This window comes from Balaenoptera acutorostrata, chromosome 13 (assembly GCF_949987535.1).
Source record: "Balaenoptera acutorostrata chromosome 13, mBalAcu1.1, whole genome shotgun sequence".
In the NCBI taxonomy this organism is placed as follows: Eukaryota; Metazoa; Chordata; class Mammalia; order Artiodactyla; family Balaenopteridae; genus Balaenoptera; species Balaenoptera acutorostrata.
Window position 1 is genome coordinate 23898336 of NC_080076.1, and position 20550 is coordinate 23918885.

At 37.0% G+C, this 20550-nt stretch overlaps 1 protein-coding gene across 1 annotated transcript in view; it reads right to left on the reverse strand.

Moving 5' to 3' along the window:
* The window catches only part of ME2 (malic enzyme 2), a 64001-nt gene that overhangs the window by 17461 nt on the left and 25990 nt on the right, over positions 1-20550 (reverse strand). The window contains exons 3-12 of the mRNA XM_007197247.2: positions 18174-18307; positions 15455-15604; positions 12666-12741; positions 11095-11256; positions 10683-10786; positions 7980-8089; positions 7787-7884; positions 7375-7488; positions 4583-4697; positions 2008-2150 (exon numbers count right to left, since the gene is read on the reverse strand). Coding sequence (XP_007197309.1) covers positions 2008-2150; positions 4583-4697; positions 7375-7488; positions 7787-7884; positions 7980-8089; positions 10683-10786; positions 11095-11256; positions 12666-12741; positions 15455-15604; positions 18174-18307 — 1206 coding nt within the window. The remainder of the gene's footprint in view (positions 1-2007; positions 2151-4582; positions 4698-7374; positions 7489-7786; positions 7885-7979; positions 8090-10682; positions 10787-11094; positions 11257-12665; positions 12742-15454; positions 15605-18173; positions 18308-20550) is intronic.

A 20550-nucleotide genomic window follows, 5' to 3' on the forward strand; every position in this document is an offset into this window, starting at 1 on the left:
AGCAGGGTATTGGTACATGGGAGTTAATGATACTGTTCTTTCTACTTTTGTGTATGCTTGAAATTTTCCATAATAAAATACTTTTAATAGAGACAAAAACATTTATAAGATTTATTAATTTTTCTCAAGGGTATGACCTAACAATTACTACTCCTATATATCATTGTAAACAAGGCTTTAAAAATCACTTCCTAGGGGCTTCCCTGGTGGCGCAGTGGTTGAGAATCTGCCTGCTAATGCAGGGGACACGGGTTCGAGCCCTGGTCTGGGAGGATCCCACATGCCACGGAGCAGCTGGGCCCGTGAGCCACAGCTACTGAGCCTGCGCGTCTGAAGCCTGTGCCCCGCAACGGGAGGGGCCGCGATAGTGAAAGGCCCGCGCACCGCGATGAAGAGCGGTCCCCGCACCGCGATGAAGAGTGGCCCCCACTTGCCGTAACCAGAGAAAGCCCTCGCACGAACCGAAGACCCAACACAGCCAAAAATAAATAAATAAATAAATAAAGTAGCTATAAAATTAAAAAAAAAAAATCACTTCCTAAACAACAAAGATTTACTGTATAGCACAGGGAACTATATTCAACATCTTGTAATAACCTATAATGGAAACAAATACAAAAAAATGAAAAAGTATATAACTGAATCACTTTGCTATATACCTGAAACTAACACAACACTGTAACCAACTTAAAAGAAAAAAATCACTTCCTAGAGTCACTTAAAGATCACTTGCAGGAACTATACAGAAAGTGATTACATTGTGGAGATTACAAATATATCTCTACAGAACAGTAGGGGAAAAAGAACTGTCCTAACGGTATATAAGCAGATACTTTTAACTGGGATATAACCCACGGGCAGTGTCAAAGAATTCAAAAGAGCTAAATCTTAAACAATTTACATGAAAGTAAAAATTTGTTCCAGAGAGCTGTCACATGACTCAAAAGAATGGCCCTATGATGGTGAAGATACATGTGAAGAGGGTAAAAACAATTATTTCATGACATGTGAGGGCACGAAAGTAGTATTTATAAATTGATTATTTCTATAATACGTGATTTTAAGTCTGTGATGCTAAATTAATGAATTCTGGAAAGAATGAAATAAAATTCCACAAGTGACAAATACAATAAAATTAAGAACCTAACAAGAGATTTAGCACAGCTGAAAAGAGAATATGCAAACTGGAAGATAAGTCCAAAGAAAATCACAGGATTGAAACACAGAGAACAAACAGGATGGTATACATAGAAAATAGTGTAAGAGGCATATTAGATATGGTGAAAAAGTCTTGACATTCACGTAACTGGAGTCCTACAAGAGAAGAGACAGAATGTGTCCAAAAAGACATTAAGCCACAGATTCAGGAGCTCTACAGTCCTCAGGTGGAATAAATACAAAGAAAACCACACCTAAGTCTATAGTAGAAAAACTGCTTAAAACCAAAGACAAAATGGTCTATCAAAAAGAAAAAAGAAGTCAGAAAACAAAAGAATGATACATTCAAAGTTCTGAAATAAAGTATCTACCAACTCTGACTTCTATGCAGAGTGAAACTATATCCTTCAAAATGAAGGCAAAAAAAATTATCGAGAGAATTCATCAGACCCACACTTAAAGTAAGTTCTTCTGGTAGAAGAAATAATCCTAGATAGAAGCACAGGTATTCATGAAGGACACAATGGCAACAGAAAATATTAAAATGTAGGTAAATCTAAATGAATAATTTTTGTTTAAAACAAAAAGAATGTCTTTGAGGATTTAAAATATAGAGAGAATTAAAATGCACAACAATAGCACAAAAGGCCTGAGGGTGTTAAAATGGATATATAAAGTAACTGCTTTCCAGAATTGATACAAGCAACAATTTACATCAGAATTTGATGATCCATGGATACACGCTGTAATCTCTAGAGCAACCATAAAAAGAATTATTCAAGAATGTATAACTAATAGGCTAATAGAGGGAAAATAATAGACATAACCAATTCATACTATTATTAATACCTCTGTAAGTGTATATGCTTCTTCAGCTGTGCACTCAGCTTGTGCTGTAGGATTACTTAATGCAAATATTATAGGCCTTTCATTGATATCAGCCATGGCTTTGATTACACCAGGAGTGAAAAGTCGGCCAGCTCCTGCAACTCCTGTAATAAATAAGGGGGGGAAAAAAAGGAACTTCATTACAGGTAAAACATAGCCTTCTCCTCAATAGCATTTCTATAATAGGTTTAACACAACAAAAGCACAGGTAAAGATAAGACCTGTGCTTATCCCATTATAAAGATAAGATTTTGCATTGCTGAGATAATTCCAATCTTAAATCTGAAAAGAGAAACAATAAAATGTTAAAAATTTTCACTTAAATATTTATTGTCTACCCCAGATATAGTAAATTGTGGGCAATAAAAAAAAAGAGTATAAGACTACCTCCATCATGTAGTTGTTGTCTAACACAGGGGCCCCCAACCCCAGGGCCACGGACTGGTACCGGTCTGTGGCCTGTTAGGAACCGGGCCGCACATCAGGAGGTGAGCAGCGGGTGAGGGAGCGAAGCTTCACCTGCATTTACAGCCGTTCCCCACTGCTCGCATTACCACCTGAGCTTTGCCTCCTGTCAGCATTATGGTGAGCTGTATAATTATTTCATTATATATTACAATGTAATATAATAGTAATAAAGTGCATAATAAATGTAATACGCTTGAATCATCCCAAAACCATCCCCCCTCCCTGGTCCGTGGAAAAATTATCTTCCATGAAACCAGTTCCTAGTGCTAAAAAGGTTGGGGACCACTGGTCTAACAGGCATAGAGCTTCAGTTTTTTTTTTTCCTTTAACTTTTTATTTTATATTGGAGTATAGCTGATTAACAATGTTGTGATAGTTTCAGGTGCACATAGAGCTTCAGTTTTACAAGGTAAGAAGAGTTCTGGAGATTGGTTGCACAACAATGTAAATGCACTTAACACTACCTCACTGTACACTTATAAATGGTTATGGCAAATTTTATGTTATGTGTATTTTACCATGATTAAAAAAATTTTTTTAATTAAAAACTTGCACCTCAAATGTTAACTTGTTAAACTCTGTGGTATTGATTATAAATAGGAGTTCAAAAGCGATAAAAGATCTTGACTAAAGCAATCCACTTTCTTGATAGAGTTCAGTTTAATGACCTTTTAGTAAGCCCTTACAATGTCTCAGACACTGTATTAGGCCATTAGGATATAAAAATGAGTATAATGCAGGCAGCTTATAGTTGAGAGAAAAGCAACAGAGTAAACAGAAAATCAGAAAACCTGTAACAGGTGCTAAGCATGCAGTGCATAGAAGCACAGCATGAAGGAAGAATACTTAGCCCATGGTGGGAATCTGGGGATGACCAAGCAACGCCTCAGCCGAGTGCTTACACAGTTCATCCAATAAGACTTACATTCAATAGTCAAAGAAATTTTAAATTCCATTTTATAAACTGATATGTAGTAAAGAAAAATACTGATCTGGAGACCAAAGTTTTAGTGCTTGCTCAGTCACTACTGGCTATATGAAATATTCACAAATCTTAGGCAAGTTGCTTAACATCTCTGTGCTTGTTTTTCTCATGTAAAAAAGGAACTTCTACTCAGTGTTTCCCCATGTGGAGGTATGTGGACATAGTCTTAGGAATCCATGAGCTCTAAAAGAATTAAACATTTTTTTCTTTTTGTTTCCTTGACCCTCCAGGGACTGAGTCAATGGACAGATTCTTAGGTTTCCATACTGAGTTTTGAGAGAGACACACTTGCAATCTTTAAGATTACTTCTCACTCTAAAAATTTACGAGTTCTAATCAGTGAAGAAGCTAATACAGACATCCTTTTCCTAACCATAAAGACTGTTTGAGACTTAAAACAGTAAGTTTACTATTTAACATTCCACAGGGCTCCTCCAAGAAATTGGCAAAATTACAAGAAAAATTATAGATTCAAATCTTACAGCTATATAGGAAATGAAATAGTCCCTCTTTTAAAGACTTTTACATTTTCTGCTCTGAACTTAATGCCATGTTGCATAGTCTGATGTCAGCTATGCAACGCCTGACTCTTAAAACATACCAAAGGCTTACAGCTTTGTTGCCAATGAAAATCTTTGACTCTGCATAGGATTTTCTTGGTCTGTCAAATAACCTTGGTCTTTTTCAGGTTTTGAGCCCACCAGGCATACCAACTCTAAAAGCAAAGCATGATCAATCACACAGCTTTTAGAAGTTAAAAGTACAAGCAACATCCATTAACAAAACTTTGCACACTGTACCTAAAAGCCACCACATACAACACAGGGAACATAGCCAATATTTTATAATAACCATAAACAGAGTATAACCTTTAAAAATTGTGAATCACTACATTTACACCTGTCACTTATATGATATTACACATCAGATATACTTCAATTTATAAAAAGCTATCACAGAAAACATTATATATGCTGAAAGCTAGGTAAAATCTGTCATTTCATTTTGAGTAATCCTGCATGGAAGTTATGACTGGCATTACACAGGTAAGTAACAGAATGACTTGACAACAACTTTACTTACCAATTATAGCTGAAGGCTTAAGTATATTTACTGCATCTTCAAAAGTATCAGGTACGCTCTCTGGGGCTAAGTGAGCAAATGGTTCCTGATGACTGTCTATTGTAGCTTTCCGCCCCTGAATTTTTAGATAAAATACAGTTTTTTAGTAGTTGCTTATTAAGGATTAATTGAAAAGACATCATTATAAGTCACATATTGTTTCTACAATAAGAATATCTTTCATTTTCATGTACCTTTCTTTTTAACCCATATCTTCCAATTCTATCTTCATATTGCTCATAAACCCAAATATAAAACACAAATCAAATTCCATTATAACCAGAAACTTACTAATCCCTCTCAGAAACTCATTTACTCTGTGAAGTCCTCCGAAATCCAATAGAGCACAAAGGCCCACAGTCCCTTATCTGGGCTAGCTGTGTTTTAAAATTCAGAATTTAATATTTTAGAACTGTCTTATGATAATATATCACAAATACCCTTGCAATGGGCACTCCACAACTGAACAGAACTTATGAACAGTCACCCCAAGTACAAAAGGTGAAGGTTAGAAATACCCTCTTTGGTCTTGCTACCAAAGTTAGTAGGTAAGTTCAGGTCTGTCAGATTTATTACCAAATGAATTTCAAGAAACACTCAGGGATTTCAGAGTTTTTAGGATTTCAGAATTTCAGATAGACATCATGGACTTACGCTACCAAAAGTTCAGAAACAAGAGGAAAGGGGAATTTTGGTTCAGGATAGTTGAATGAAGGAACATGCTTTCCTCACCAAATCCCAGGTCAAAAACTATAAAAATTAACTCCTTAGTAGTGTCACAAGGGCAGGAGATATACCACTGACACACTAGAACAACGAAGAATTCTCAACAATGTAAAGCAGACAAAAACATGTGGAATGCAAAAACCAACCAGGCTGAGAAATCCTTATTTTGTTAAAAGAGAAGACCTCCCATGCAAAGGTGACTTTTCCCATCAGAACTCCAGAATAACTCCAGGTAAGGACCAGCTGGGGCTGGGAAAAGTAGCACACCATCATCACTTGGTTGGGAAGTAACTGAACGAGTGAAAATACAGCCTCAACAGATCCAAGTTCTCAGAACAGTGGTTTCACATGCCTGCTCCCAGGAAGACCACAGCTCTTTCATGAGGGCTTCAACAGGAAACTCTCTAAGTCTCAAAAAGGAGGGCAGTGTTTTGGGTTCTCAGGAGAGATACGAAGCCTAAAACTCATCTTCAAAGAAAAATATACCCTGAACTTGCAGATGCACAGGGTTTCTCACTTGTATTCATTCTAAACTCGACTCATTACAAATATGATAAAGAATCACAAAACATTTATGAAAATCAACATCACAAAAAGAAACACCAGGGCTTCCCTGGTGGCGCAGTGGTTGGGAGTCTGCCTACTAATGCAGGGGACATGGGTTCGAGCCCTGGTCTGGGAAGATCCCACATGCCGTGGAACAACTGAGCCCGTGAGCCACAACTACTGAGCCTGTGCGTCTGGAGCCTGTGCTCCGCAACAAGAAAGGCCACGATGGTGAGAGGCCCGTGCACCGCGATGAAGAGTGGCCCCCGCTCGCCGCAACTGGAGAAAGCCCTCGCACAGAAACGAAGACTCAACACAGCCAAAAAGAAAGAAAGAAAGAAAGAAAGAAAGAAAGAAAGAAAGAAAGAAAGAAGGAAAGAAAGAAATTAAAGTAAAAAAAAAAAAAGAGTAAAAAGAAAAGAAACACCAACATAATTGTGTACTAGTAAAAACAGATACACCCCCCAATGGCCTTCCAAGTACAATGTCTTGTAATCCTTGCATCTTACATACAAGCAAATATGGCAGTTATAGCTTTGGGAGGTGGCACAGTTGAATGATTAAGAGCATAGGATTCACAGTCAGGCTACCTGGGTGTGAATCCTACCTCCATCACTTATAAGGTGATGATCTTGGAAAAGTGAGCTGACCTTTTTAAACCTCTTTCCCTCATTTGTAAAATTTCACTGAATTTTTGATAAAATCAAATGAGATTTTTTTTAAAAAGATTAAATGAGATAATACCTGTAAAGTCTTATCACAATGTCTGGTACATTTTAAAATACTTAAAAAAAATTATTTATAATTTAAGCATTCAAGATTTTTCATTCACATACTTTAATTTTTCATTTCATTTTTTGTACTAATAGAATACTGGTACTAATTAAGAAAAGATTTCAGAACTGGAGCAAAGTACACTGACATAAGCTTGCTCAAAGGTGTAGATGACAAGTAACCTCTATATCAATATATACGGCAAAAATACAACAGCATTGTGTACTGGATAAGTTCAACTATGAGACAGTTTACCTACATTTCAATGTGTTACACAGTATAAGACATAAGGCATTTCTTAAGCTACTAAAAATGGCAATCAATGATAGGAAGGCAGGTAGGTCCAAAGGATACCAAGCTGATCTGGGATAAAACTCTTTATTATCCATCATTTGACCTTAGGAATATGTGCCTTTTTCTGGGGAAAAGGTCCTTAGATTTCCATGAAGATTGCTATAGGAGATTATGATCTCCAAAGGGTTAAAGAATTTCTGCTCAAATATCAGATGTCCTGCTAATGATTTAATTAGAAACTTCTGAGTTCCTATGAAAAACCACTAGGTTTTAGACGGGTCAAGAGTCAGAGAATAAAGCAAGAAAGAATAAGTCTGGTGCCAACACAGAGATTATGATTTGAATATGAAAAAAAACCTAAACATATCACTATAACAACATTCTTTTGCTTCTCCAAATTTTAAATACCTTACCTTAAATAATAAACCAAATTTGTCAACCATCCAAATTTTCTTTCGTGCCTCTTCTTCTGAGAGGCCATTTTCCACCATAGCCATAACTATAAGATTTGCAATTCCAAGAGCAGCCTGTGCAACAAAACATAAATTTTAAAAAACAAGTACTAGAGTATGATGCAATACTAAATTACTTTACTTATGAGAATTATATGTTATGAGGAATACTGGGTCTATTCTTCCCTTACAAAGCACACAAAGCTTGATTCTTTGTGATATTCTTTCCAAACATTTTAAATTACCTACTTCACAACACTGATCTTGAATTTATACCCTCTATCTCAACAAAATTATAAGTTCATTATACCCTATTTTCCAATTCTAAAGGAGAGTGTTGGTTTTCAATCCTAGAAGCTTACAGGAACTTTACCTCTCCTGCTCCAAGAAATAAGATTCTGTGTTCTGAGATCGGTTTATCAATGACTTTTTGGGCTGCAAGCAGACCGGCTAGAGCGACTGCAGCCGTCCCTGAAAGACAAGTAAAACATCGTAAAGTAAAAAGTAGGCACATTAAAAAAAATTTTAAGTAGGAATCAAAAACCTAAGGTTTTCTTTTGCTTTACCTTGAATATCATCATTGAAGGTACAGTATTTTTCTCGATATTTTCTCAAGAACCTGAATGCATTATGATTTCCAAAGTCTTCAAACTGAATAAGTGTGTTCTGTCCATATCTAAAAACAACAAAGCCCATAATAGTTGTGTTGAAAATACCACTTTTAAACAGCTTTCCTGTCTAATAGTCCTTATGATCACATTTTAAAATAATGTACAAAGTTAGTTTGTTTAAGGCCATCTGGCAATTTTCAGAGTCTGTGAAAGACTAGAACTCAAAATGTAGAAAAATCTATTACTCATTCAGAAAAATGTATGGGGTTCTTAAAATGAATGTAGCACTATGATGGACCTATGGGATATTAGTCTGCATAAACTATTTCCAAGTGCCTAGGAGGGCGTCCAGCACATGTAAGCACAAGTAACTTCCTAAAAAGAAAGAGATTTTGTCTCTGAGTCTCAAAAAGTATATATTTGATATGTGAATTTTTATTACATTCACAGTTAAACAGCAACACAGGAAAGTATATATTAAATAAGAGGTTAAAGAATAATTGCTGTATGAGTTCACTGGCATTCAGAAAAAGATATCAATCATCTTGGTGGGGTGGAGTAAGGGAAGGCTTGAAAAGGAGGTGGGACTTTATTTGGGTCCTGAAAGAACAACAAAAAGTAAAGCGGTAGAAAGAAAAACAAGGTGTATTTTGCTGACCCTGAATTTTCAACAGTCTGGCTATATATTTCAGGGTTTATATGAAAGTATAAGGGAGAAGTTGGTTAAGGTAGGTTGGAGCCAGATAATGGAGAACGCTGAATGCAAAATTAGGGAATGGGGACTTTATTCCGTATCTGATCTAGAATCACTGAAGGCTAGAGAAGGCAAGAATTCATCTGAGACTCCCTTTAGGAAGGATAAACCTGCCAGGGATACACAGCATATATCAACCTGGGGAGAGATGAGAAAGAAGGAAAAATAGCTAGGCAGCTATTATGAGAGGATGACAAGAAGATCTGAAGCAGAAGCCACAGGAAGTGAAAGGGCCAATTATGAGACATCTGAATGAACAAAAAGAAGCTGACGATGAGGACCACCTGGGAAGTGAGAGAAATGCTGTTAGAATGCCAAGGCAGCCTGGATGACTAAGAGATACTATCTGATTGTCCAAGGTAGGGAAGTAAGGGGAAGGGGAGGAGATGGCAATTTTGGGGAAGATAAAAAGTTTAGTTTTAGATATGTCAACTTTGATTCTGAAAAGGAGTTAATTTTTTACTATCTTCCATGTACCAGTAATCTACAAGGTAGGGCAGGGCTAGATCATAAAGAGTTTGGACTTTATGGCAATAGGAAACCACTGATAGATTTCAAACAAAAGAATGATACAATGAAGTGCATGTTTTTAAAAGACTAATCTGGTGGTAAGGTGGAGAGGAAATGGAGAGAAGTTGGAGGAAGGTTTTAAAGAATCCAAAAGAGAGATGAGGATCTGCAGAAAGGCTGTGGCAATGGAGAAGAGGAGATATACTTCTGAGGCATTTAAGGGATAGTGCCAACTGGATTTGAGGATTGAATGACACTATACGGGGTTGATGGAGGAGGAGAAAGAGTCAAAGATTAGACCAAGATCAAAGGTCTGGCGACAGGGTGCGTGTTAATGCCATTATTAGAGGCTGGATTTTCAGAAGATAGGCAATTTAAAAAGGGAAGTTGGGGCTTCCCTGGTGGCGCAGTGGTTGAGAATCTGCCTGCCAATGCAGGGGACACGGGTTCGAGCCCTGGTCTGGGAAGATCCCACATGCCACGGAGCAACTGGGCCCGTGAGCCACAATTACTGAGCCTGCGCGTCTGGAGCCTGTGCTCCGCAACAAGAGAGGCCGCGATGGTGAGAGGCCCGCGCACCGCGATGAAGAGTGGTCCCCACTTGCCGCAACTAGAGAAAGCCCTCGCACAGAAACGAAGACTCAACACAGTCATAAATAAATAAATTCTTTAAAAAAAAAAAAAAAAAAAGGGAAGTTGTTTTGGACATGAATATGAAGGAGCAACAAAATGTCTAGATGGAGGATTCCAACTGTTGGAAACGCAAGCCTCAGAGGGAGGTAGGACTACAGAGATGGGTTTTCATGGACTTAGGAGTCACATGCATAAAGGTCATAGCTTACAAGACTATGAGAAGTGAAGAGAACTATGTATTCACCCACATTTAATAAGAGAGGAAGAAAAACCAGTGGAGATGACAAAGGAAAGAAAAAAGGTGGGAGAAAGACCAAGTTAGGAAAGTCTTTTAGTGGTCAAGAGAAAACAATTTCAAGGATGTAGGAGTGGAAAACCTGGTCAGATGCTGCAAAGAGGAGAGAGAAGAAGACCAAATGGTCAGCGAATTTAAAACACGAAAGCTGCACAAGAGTTTCACTGGAATGGTGGAGTTAGCCTGGATGCCAAGGGCTGAAAGAACTACACAGTGAGGGTATTTTAGGAGCAGTGAGTGCAGACTTCAAGATTTCAGTGTGCTCAAGATGTCATATAACTCAGGAGGGCAAGGCAGAGGGTATCACCACACATCAGCACATTGAATCAGGCAGGAAAGAACCAAAGTTCTCCAAAATTTAATCTCCTTCTACCTATCTTCACGAAAGATAAAGGAAAACAAAACTGTGGTTCCTTTTTTTTTTTTTTAAGAGATGCTTTCATATACTCAAACTTTTAAAAAATACCTGTCAGTAATGGCCTTCATAAACTCATCAATCAGATCATCATAACGTTGTGATCGATCTCTTTTCTGATATAAACCCATGTAAAATGGATCTTTTAAGAGTGCCTATAAAACAGAACAAACGTAAAAATAAAAGCATTCTGTTATATAACCAGTTTAAACATATTCTATAAAACAAAAATTATAAAATAAAGAAGTTAATAATTTTTAAAACTTTATTGCCCTTCTTCAAAAAACTTAATAGTATTAATTTACTATTATTTGCATAAATATTAAAAGGCGTTTAAGACAAAGGCTAATATCTAATCACAGAATTTTCTCTTCTTGTATTTCTTCAAAAGAGGAATGTAATAAAGCAGTTTTTTTTTTTTAATATGGGAGAAGGGTCAAAGGGGGAAAATGATTTTACTCACTGGATTATCAGTTCCTACATCAATACACACAGGCAGGCATCTATCAGGCCGTATTCCAGCACAAGCTGTATACAAACAAAGTTTTCCTACTGGAATTCCCATTCCATAGACACCCAGATCTCCAAGACCCAGAATTCTCTCTCCATCAGTCACCACAACAGCCTTAATTACAAATAAAGTAAAATAAATTATAAGTTGTCCAAAATGGAGCACTTAAGAAACACATTTATAAAAAGATTCTCTTCATCACAAAATAGCACGTATTAGATTATTCCATTCACATGAACATGTAAATCTACAGAGAGAGAAGTGCATTAGTGGTTGTCTAGGGCTGAGGGGGGAGTGATACTAATGGGTACAGGGCTTTTCCGGCAGGGTGGGGATGAGGGAGCTGTGATGAAAATGTTCTCAATGACGATGGCTGCACAACTCCGTGAATATACTACAAATTACTGAATTTACATTTTAAGCCAGTGAATGGCACTGTATGTGAATTTTGTCTCAGAAAAGCTACTATTAAAAACAAAACAAAAAACCTCGAAAAAAGATTCTCTTCACATATTTTCACTCTCACTTTTAAAAATAAAATTGTTTCTTAACTAACTTTCAAAGTTAACCAACCAAGAATACTTAAAATTCTAGGGTTTCTAGAATCTAGATGTAAAGAGGAGAATTAACTAGATTTGCTTTCCCTGTGTCTTTGGTTTAGGAGTAGAATGCTTCTGACTAGAGGATCAACTTGAATATGTTCACAATGACTAAAAAGGGGAGAGGGGAACTTCTGATAAAGATTAACCCTAGGAGAAAAAAAGAGTTGAGAAATAACATGTTACTCCAAATAATAACTGAAGCCAAACAAGAGAAACCTTAGCAATGGAGAAAAAAATCTAGAATAAAAAATACACCTACAAGGTTTTAAGAGGATACTATGAATTTAATTATCTGACCAAATTTTTTTTAGGTTATTAGAACAAATGATAATTCATCAAAGATCATTTTGGTGAGGAAGACACGAAATACAGGCAAGTAAGATTACTGCCTGTAATAAACACCAAAGCCTACCAAAAGATCTTAAATAGCCATTAGTTTTTGTTTTATGAAAGACAGCCAGATTGACAGCTGTTTATATTTGCTAAATTTGAAATGCTAAGAGTTTTATATTTGCTTAAGGATCTAAATCTATCTTAGATTTAGAAGAAAAAAGACATAATGAATCCTCCCCATTGCCCACCAGAATAAAAGTTTTAATGGCATTTTAATGTATTTTCTTTACCTAGAATAATACTAACTGAAAAAGTAAAGGAATATAGAGAAGGCAGGAGATACCAGCGGTACAAGTGAACAGGCTCACCTTACTAGGTCCAACTGCTTTCCCAGGGAAAACTCTATACCAGTCACCCATTTTATAATTACTATCATGATTTCCTCAGAGCACTAAATCTACATGTATGCAAGTACAAAATAAATCAGAGCAACAATGAAAAAAAATTGTTCTTGAAAATTTTACCTTGTAAGAGGTAACTTACATAGAAAGAAAAAACATTGTGAAAGGAAGGTTGTGCTATTAGTACCTTAACATGATTTTCTGGCCAGTTATCCACAATTGATCTAACATGACCTCTGTCTGAGATTGAAATAAATAATCCCCTGCAACAGAACAAAAACACTTTTGCATTTCACAACAGTTTTTGTTTTTTTCTAAGTTTTTGTTCATAATTGGAATATTTAGATATTTTAATAAAACATCAAGACACAGTGTCATTTCCAAGCAGATTTACCTAAGTCACACAGGTTTATTTTCAAATATTTTCAACCACTTCAAACTGTAATTGCATTGTTCACATAGTAGCTGTAACAAAGGTTATTATTAAATGATGTGATCATTCTTACCCAAGAAGAAATGTATCCACATCTCCTATTCAAATAAACTCAATATACCTCCAGTAAAAAGCAATATAAAGACAACCCACCAATGCAGGAAAGCACGATAAGGCTAAGTAAACTATTGTTAAAAGTCACTGAAACTGAAAATTTGAAATCTGAAGGAGCAGGAAGGGAGAGAAGAAAACTATAGTAATTTCTCATAAAAAATACATCCTTGAAGCATTAGGAAAAAGTAAAATGTTATTTTAAACACTGTATATTGTTATCCAATTGAGATAATCCAGATTTCAAAAAAGGAAGAGAGGAAGGCAGGAAGAGAGACAGAAAAAAGAAACAAAGGTTCTAGAAAACAGGCCAAGTAAAGACGAGGGCCAATGGGCCCCCAGCGCCTTCAAACTGACTCAACGTTCTCACTGATATCTTTTTTAAAAAATTTATTTTATTGAAGTATAGCTGATTTACAATGTTGTGTTAATTTCTACCGTACAGCACAGTGATTCAGTTATACATACATATATACATTCTTTTTCATATTTTCTTCCATTATGGTTTATCACAGGATATTGAATATAGTGCCCTGTGCTATACAGTAGGACCTTGTTGCTCATCCATTCTTCTCCTTGACATCTTAACTTTGGCATTACTATCCCAGCTTAAATCAGTTTAAACAGTTTCTCAACCAGAGCTTCATAGTAGAATCATCTGATGAGCTTTTTAAAAATGCCAGAGATTCTGATTTAACTAGCCTGGAGTTGAACAACCAAGACCTACTGACCATCTTCTATGTAAAAAACAAAACAAAAACCACTGCCACTGCACAAATGATACACAGTATCTGCCCTCACCCAAAAGCTCTTTATGTTTCATGTGAGTTCTCAACTCTGGGTGCACATCAAAATCACACCAGGAGATTTTATGAAACTGCAACACCTGGGCCCAGCTCTAGACTAACTGAATCAGAATCTCTGTGGTTGGGGTCCAGGCATCAATATCTTTTTGTTTTCCTTTGTCCTTTAATCTGGATTGGGAAATACTATTATAAGTGAAAATAAAATTATAAAAGCGCTGAACAGCTGGGTTATACCACAGAAGTGCTTAGACACATTAATTGATGGCAGCACATAGGACAGAACAGACAGTGTTCTCAAAGTGTCTTCCGGGGAATACCTGCAACACCATCACCGACGGTGTTCATTACAATCCGGACCTCCAGACCTTTCTCTTTTTCATCAGAATCTTGGGAATAGGAAGGAGAGGAAAGTTGGCAAGGATCAACATTTTAAGTAAGCCCCACAGATGTTTCATACGCACATTAAAGTTTGAAAGCCACTAGACTAGATGAGAGGAGACTGAAGATAAATGCTATCACACAGTGTTTGAATTTCTACATTTGTATCAATATGTAAGCAGGACATGGGAAAAACAAAAGGATTGTGGAAAATGATTACAGGTTAGAGGAACAGACAAGAAAACTCAAATTAAGTAAAAATAGCATTTATACAATGCCTGTAAGTTTACAAAAAACTGTCACATCAGTTTCCTCATCTGACCTTCTCAGAAGCTCTTTGAAAGGTACTGGGATTCCTACCTTATGATAAACAGATTCGGAGGAATAAAGTAACTTATTCAAAGACTTGAGCCAATGCTCATTCCAGCACCCTTTCCACTTAAAATATTTGGAGGGGGGCTTCCCTGGTGGCGCAGTGGTTGGGAATCCGCCTGCCAATGCAGGAGACACGGGTTCGTGCCCTGGTCCGGGGAGATCCCACATGCCGCAGAGCGGCTACGCCCGTGAGCCACAACTACTGAGTCTGCGCGTCTGGAGCCTGTGCTCCGCAACAGGAGAGGCCGCGACAGTGAGAGGCCTGCGCACCGCGATGAAGAGTGGCCCCCACTCGCCGCAACTGGAGAAAGCCCTTGTACAGAAACGAAGACCCAACACAGCCAAAAATAAATAAATAAATTAATTAATTAAGATAGAAGAGAGAACAAGAATTACAGAAAAGTAGGAAAAGCTTTAAAAAAAAAAATTGGAGGTGCTTGAACTATCTGAAAGTAAAATTTGTGTAAATTCATAAAAAAGGACAAACAATAGAAATAAAGCTGATAAAAAAATGAGAATCTAACTCTTAATTGGCCAGATTGTCAAAAATTTTTATGATTATTCTGCAGAATATGCCACCAAAATTAAGAATACTGTGGTTTTTTTTTTTTTGGTACAAAAATGCACATTTCCTCTAACAATCATAAATACTTAAAGAAGGTTAGGAATAAATGATGGTATTTCCACAAAATAAAAGATATGACATGTTATATTTTTATGAATCCCTTTTGGTCCAAATTAAGCTTTTGTGAGGTGGGAAATGTGGTTGGATAAGACTGCAACACATACAATAGAAATGTAATAGGGGCTATGAAGTGATGTTGTTTCTATGCAATAGTCATCTGCAAATATATTTTTAAAAATAAGCCTTACCTAGGTCTTCTAAAGATGTGTCCATACTGGGAGCAGGCAAGACCAACTGTTGGTGTATATACAATTGGCAGTAGACTTTCGATATCATCTTGCAGTATTCTGTAAAACAACTTCTCATTTCTTTCTTGTATTCCCATTATATAGATGTATCTGAAATTAAGCACAGCAAATAATGTCTACATCAGCCAGCATTAGACTAAAGACTTTGGCCTTTGAAGTCAAATCTAAACATCTAAAATTGAGGACTCCCTCCCCCTGGAAAACAAAACCCTACATTATCATTATATAATACCCAGGACTAAAAATTAACAAAAATAAAAATGTGCTTAAATGGTAGATGGTGATGATGAAAAGAATAATAACAGAAGCAACAGGTAACATTTATTGAGCTCTTACTGTGAGTCAGGCTCTGTATCAGGCACTGGAAATGCGAAAATTACCATGAGGCCCCACCCTCAAGGACCTAATCTTCAAGGTGACTGACACGTAAATAAGGAAATAAAATAAAGTGGCATTCATTCAAATATTTACAAAATACTAACTATGTGCCAGGTACTATTCTGAACTCCAGGGATGTAAGAAGTGCCCCTGTCCTCATGGAATGAGTTTGTATGTTTGTTTATTTATTTACCCATCCATCCATCCATCCATCCATCTATCCGCAGCACATGGCATGCAGGATCTTAGTTCCCTGACCACGGATCAAACCCATGCCCCCCTGCAGTGGAAGAGAGGAAACCTAACCACTGGACCACCAGGGAATTTCCCTCATGGAGTTTATAATCCAGGAGGCTTATAGGCATTCTAAGTTCATCAGAGCACATAGGTAGCACAAAAGGAGGCAATGGTCAATTCATATAAATATATAAATAAAAGCTTTTAAAGAATAAAGTTTAGAAAACAGGGAGATGTTGGCCTGAAAAACCAGTAATCACACTGAATTAAATATGTCTAAAACAGACTCATTGTCTTTTCCCCACATTTGTTTCTCCTCTTGTTATCATCTGATCAAATGGGAATCCATCCAGAGTCCATTCTTGATTTCTTCCTCTCCCACCCTCCCCCACCCCAACCTAATAAATCAATATGTCCCACAGAGACTATCTGTGAAATATCTTTCAAATATTTATTTCCTCCCTCCATCCCCACCCAGCCTGAGCCACCGTCACTTCTCACCTGGGCTACCTCAAGACCCTTTTTTTTTCAAACCTTATTAACACCACAGGCATCAAAGCAACAGCCTTTATTTTATTTTTTTATTTTAGGATTAAAGCTTCTATGTTTATTTGTTTAGTAAACAAACCATTAAGCTAAAAACTAGAGAATAAGTAACCACAGATTAAAAGAGCACAGAGGTATTGCTGAAAAAAATTAAAAATAAAGATAGTAAAGTTAGTTTTTTTTTTAATTGGAGTATAGATGTTTTACAATGTTGTAGTCTCTATTCTCACAATTTTGTTCCCCTGCTCCAATCCTATTCTTCTCTGAAAAACATACCTCTGATCATTTCTATTCTCCCTGAATGGCTTCCAAACGCCAGTTTCATAGGCTTAAGCTCCTAAAATAGTTAACTAGACCTCAATGACTACTTTCCTGCGTCATCTTCATACTGAATTACTTCACCTCCTCAAATGCACCACAACTCTGACCTTGGAGTTGCAGCATAGGACGACACACCCTTTGCCTGGAACACCCTCTGCCCAGGCACAGTCCTCTACTCATGCTCTCCAAATGCAGCTCAGTTGGCACACTCTCGGGGGTCCTTTTCCGTCATTCCCTGCCCCACACCACACACAGATACACTTCAGAGTTTCCTGTCTTCAGGTCCCGTTAACACTCTCCTCCCTCTTCTGTAACTCTCACGCCACTTCTTGACTTTGTCTTCCCTCCATGGTAACATGAGTTCGAGACTATAGATATTTTCATATATATATATATATGCCCCATAATGTAAAGAAACCACTCTCACTAGTCACCAATATCTAATAATCCCCTATATTTTATAAACCCAATAAATATTTTTAGTTCTACAGTCAGACTGATCCCTCTACCAGAATACCCTGCCCTTCCTTCTCATTTTGCCTGCTCCTTGTAACATACTGTTTCAAATTCAGCTCAGGCATCACTTCCTCCAGGAAGTGATTCCCCAAGCTTGGCCGGCACTCCTCTTCATGTTTTCAGAATGTACTCTACAGGTCCCTTTTTCTCACTGTGCTACACAATGACAGTCATAGTATAACTATCTATTGATGAGCTCCTAGAAGGCAGGCTGTGAGTTACTGCGGTAGCCATACATTCTAATTTGCCCGGGACAGTTTCAGTTACTTCTTTTTTACTCCCCAAAGTGTCCGGGATTGGATGATATATTACATGGCCACCCTATCTATCACCCAGTTTATATCCTCAGTGGCTAGCAACGGCACACACAAAGTAGGTGATCAGTAAAAGTTATTGAATAGAATGGGTGCAAATTAGGTGATAGCCTCTGCTTCTAACATTCCATTCAAACCTGAAATGCTCTGTGATTTTAACCATAAAAAACTGATTTCTGCTAAATTTTACAATAGTGAAAATAAGTGAAGGAAACAATCATTATAAACCAACTGACTAAAAGTTTCATTATGAGACTGTATATTTCTCATGCCATAATAATCATAATACTCCCAATTTTTCTGATCAGAACACCAATAAAAAAACTAAACATCTAATCAACTCTTACTTTTCCAAAGGGCCATTCAACTTTTTCACATTTCTGTGGAATCGTAAGGCTTGAATATCTTGTGTCTCTATTTTGGGAGGTAGAAGTCCTTGAAGACCAAGCATTTGTCGTTCCTGTAATGTAAATGCCATCCCCTAAAAAGGAAAAAATAAAAGGATTAAAAATTATTACTTACAGGGGTAGCAATGGTGCGTCCTACCAAACATAATTTAAACATAAACTTAAAAAGATCAACAAGATATCATTTTTGCCCAGACTTTCATAAATTTATAAGATTGATCATATCTAGTACTGGGGAGGGTATGGTAAAAGAATTACTCTCACATACCATTGCTGGGAATATAAACTGGTTTAGGCTTTTTGAAAGCCAATTTCAAAGTACTCTTAGATTTTTTTTTAAATGCACATACTTTATTATTTTTTTAACTGAAGTATAGCTGACTTACAATATTAGTTTCAGGAGTACAACATAGTGATTCAATGTTTTTATAGATTAAACTCCATTTAAAATTATTATAAAATAATGACTATATTTCCCTGTGCCGTACAATATATCCTTGTAGCTTATTTATTTTATACAAAGTAGTTTGTACCTCTTAATCCTCTACCCCTATCTTGCCCCTCTCCCCTTGCCTCTCCTCTTCTCCTAACCACTAGTTTGTTCTCTATATCTGTGAGTCTGTTTCTGTTTTGTTATATCCATTCACTTGTTTTGTTTTTTAGATTCCACATAAGTGACATCACACAGTATTTGTCTTTGTCTGACTTATTTCACTAAGCATAACACTCCAGGTCCATCCATATTGTTGCAAATGGCAGAATTTCATTCTTCTTTATGGCTGAATGATATTCCATTGTGTGTACATATATCTTCTTTATCCATTCATCTGTTGATGGACACTTAGGTCGCTTCCATATCTTGAGTGCACATAAAGCAATTCTACTTCTAGTTAGTTATCCTAGAGATATATTCATATATAAAGACGCATATATGAAGAGATTAGTTGTAGCCTTGTTTCCAGTTCTCTCGCTTATTACAAACTAACTAAGAGTCCATCAATTATGGAAGAGTTAGCAACCTACGGTATTCCCATACAAACACTTAAACATGTATCTCTAAGTGTGTAGTAGAAAGATCTCCCAGATACACAGTTAGGAAAAAAAGTCAAGTTGAAAATCAAAACAAATTCACTGTTTATTATTATGTTTAGAAAACCCCCATAAAGTACATATTATATACAGATGTATGCATACATTAAAAATGAAATCAACAGAATACAGTTTGAAAGAACACAAACCAAATTAAGAGGCTACCGTGACTAGAAAGGAGTGAGGCCGAACAGAGGGAGGGGGAAGGAAGAATGATACTTAAGAAAAATTAACCTATGTAATAAATTCTTTTTCAGTTTCTGGTATTCAGCTATGGGTTAAATTTTTTTTTAATCAAAGTGATATCAGTAAAAATGCCAGAGAAAGGACTTCTAAAAATCTTTTCCTCCATAAAAGCAACAAGAACCCTGGCCAAATGATCAGAATTCTGGAAATTAACCAAAGCTTTCAGCAATTGGAGAGCATTTATTCAAGAAAAACTGCTGAATTTCAGTAAGAACAGCAAGCTTCATGGCATTTAACTTGCCTTGTTCCTATTCTCCCCTCCCCAGCTCCACAGTAACCTTGAAAACGCAATCACTGGGAAACAATCACTTTGAAAATCAGAGCCTGGCAGTCACTGGAGAAGGTAGGAGGGTTTGGAGATTCTTCTAAAGCCCCATATCCAGGAAACTGTTATTATCTGACCTGGAAAACCCTATCTGCAAGTCTGTCTTTATTTGACCTGACTTGGAGCGCAGGCAGTGTGAACAGCCTTTCCCGCCAGAAGAGTCTGTTGAAAACAATCAGAGGCAATTATTTAACATAGCAGCTCCCCAAGGCAGTAGATAACAGCTGGGGAAAACAACAGGCTAACCAAAAAGCTGAAAAGGAAAAGCTGAGAAACGAGATGTCCATGGGGAACTTTGAAATGCTGAGACATATTCCTGAGAACCTAGACGGTCATATGCACAGCTGTACGCATGTCCAGGAAAGACTTGAGAAAGCCCTAAGCTCCCACCTCTGGCTAACCTTGAGGCTCTGTGTAAGCAGGAAGTGAAGGCTGATGCGTAGCTGTAAACTGCCTAGCTGAGTCCTGAAGGCACACCCCAGCAGGTACACAAAGCCCCTTGGCAAAGAATGGGAGACTCAATGGTTCTAGGTATTTAAGTTTCTGTTTAATCATTGGCTGATCACTAAGTTAACAAAGCAGAGACTTCAGTAGGCATATATAACAAGAAGAAAGAATTAGTTCAGAAACGACTGGGAGGAATGAATATCTGGTTTC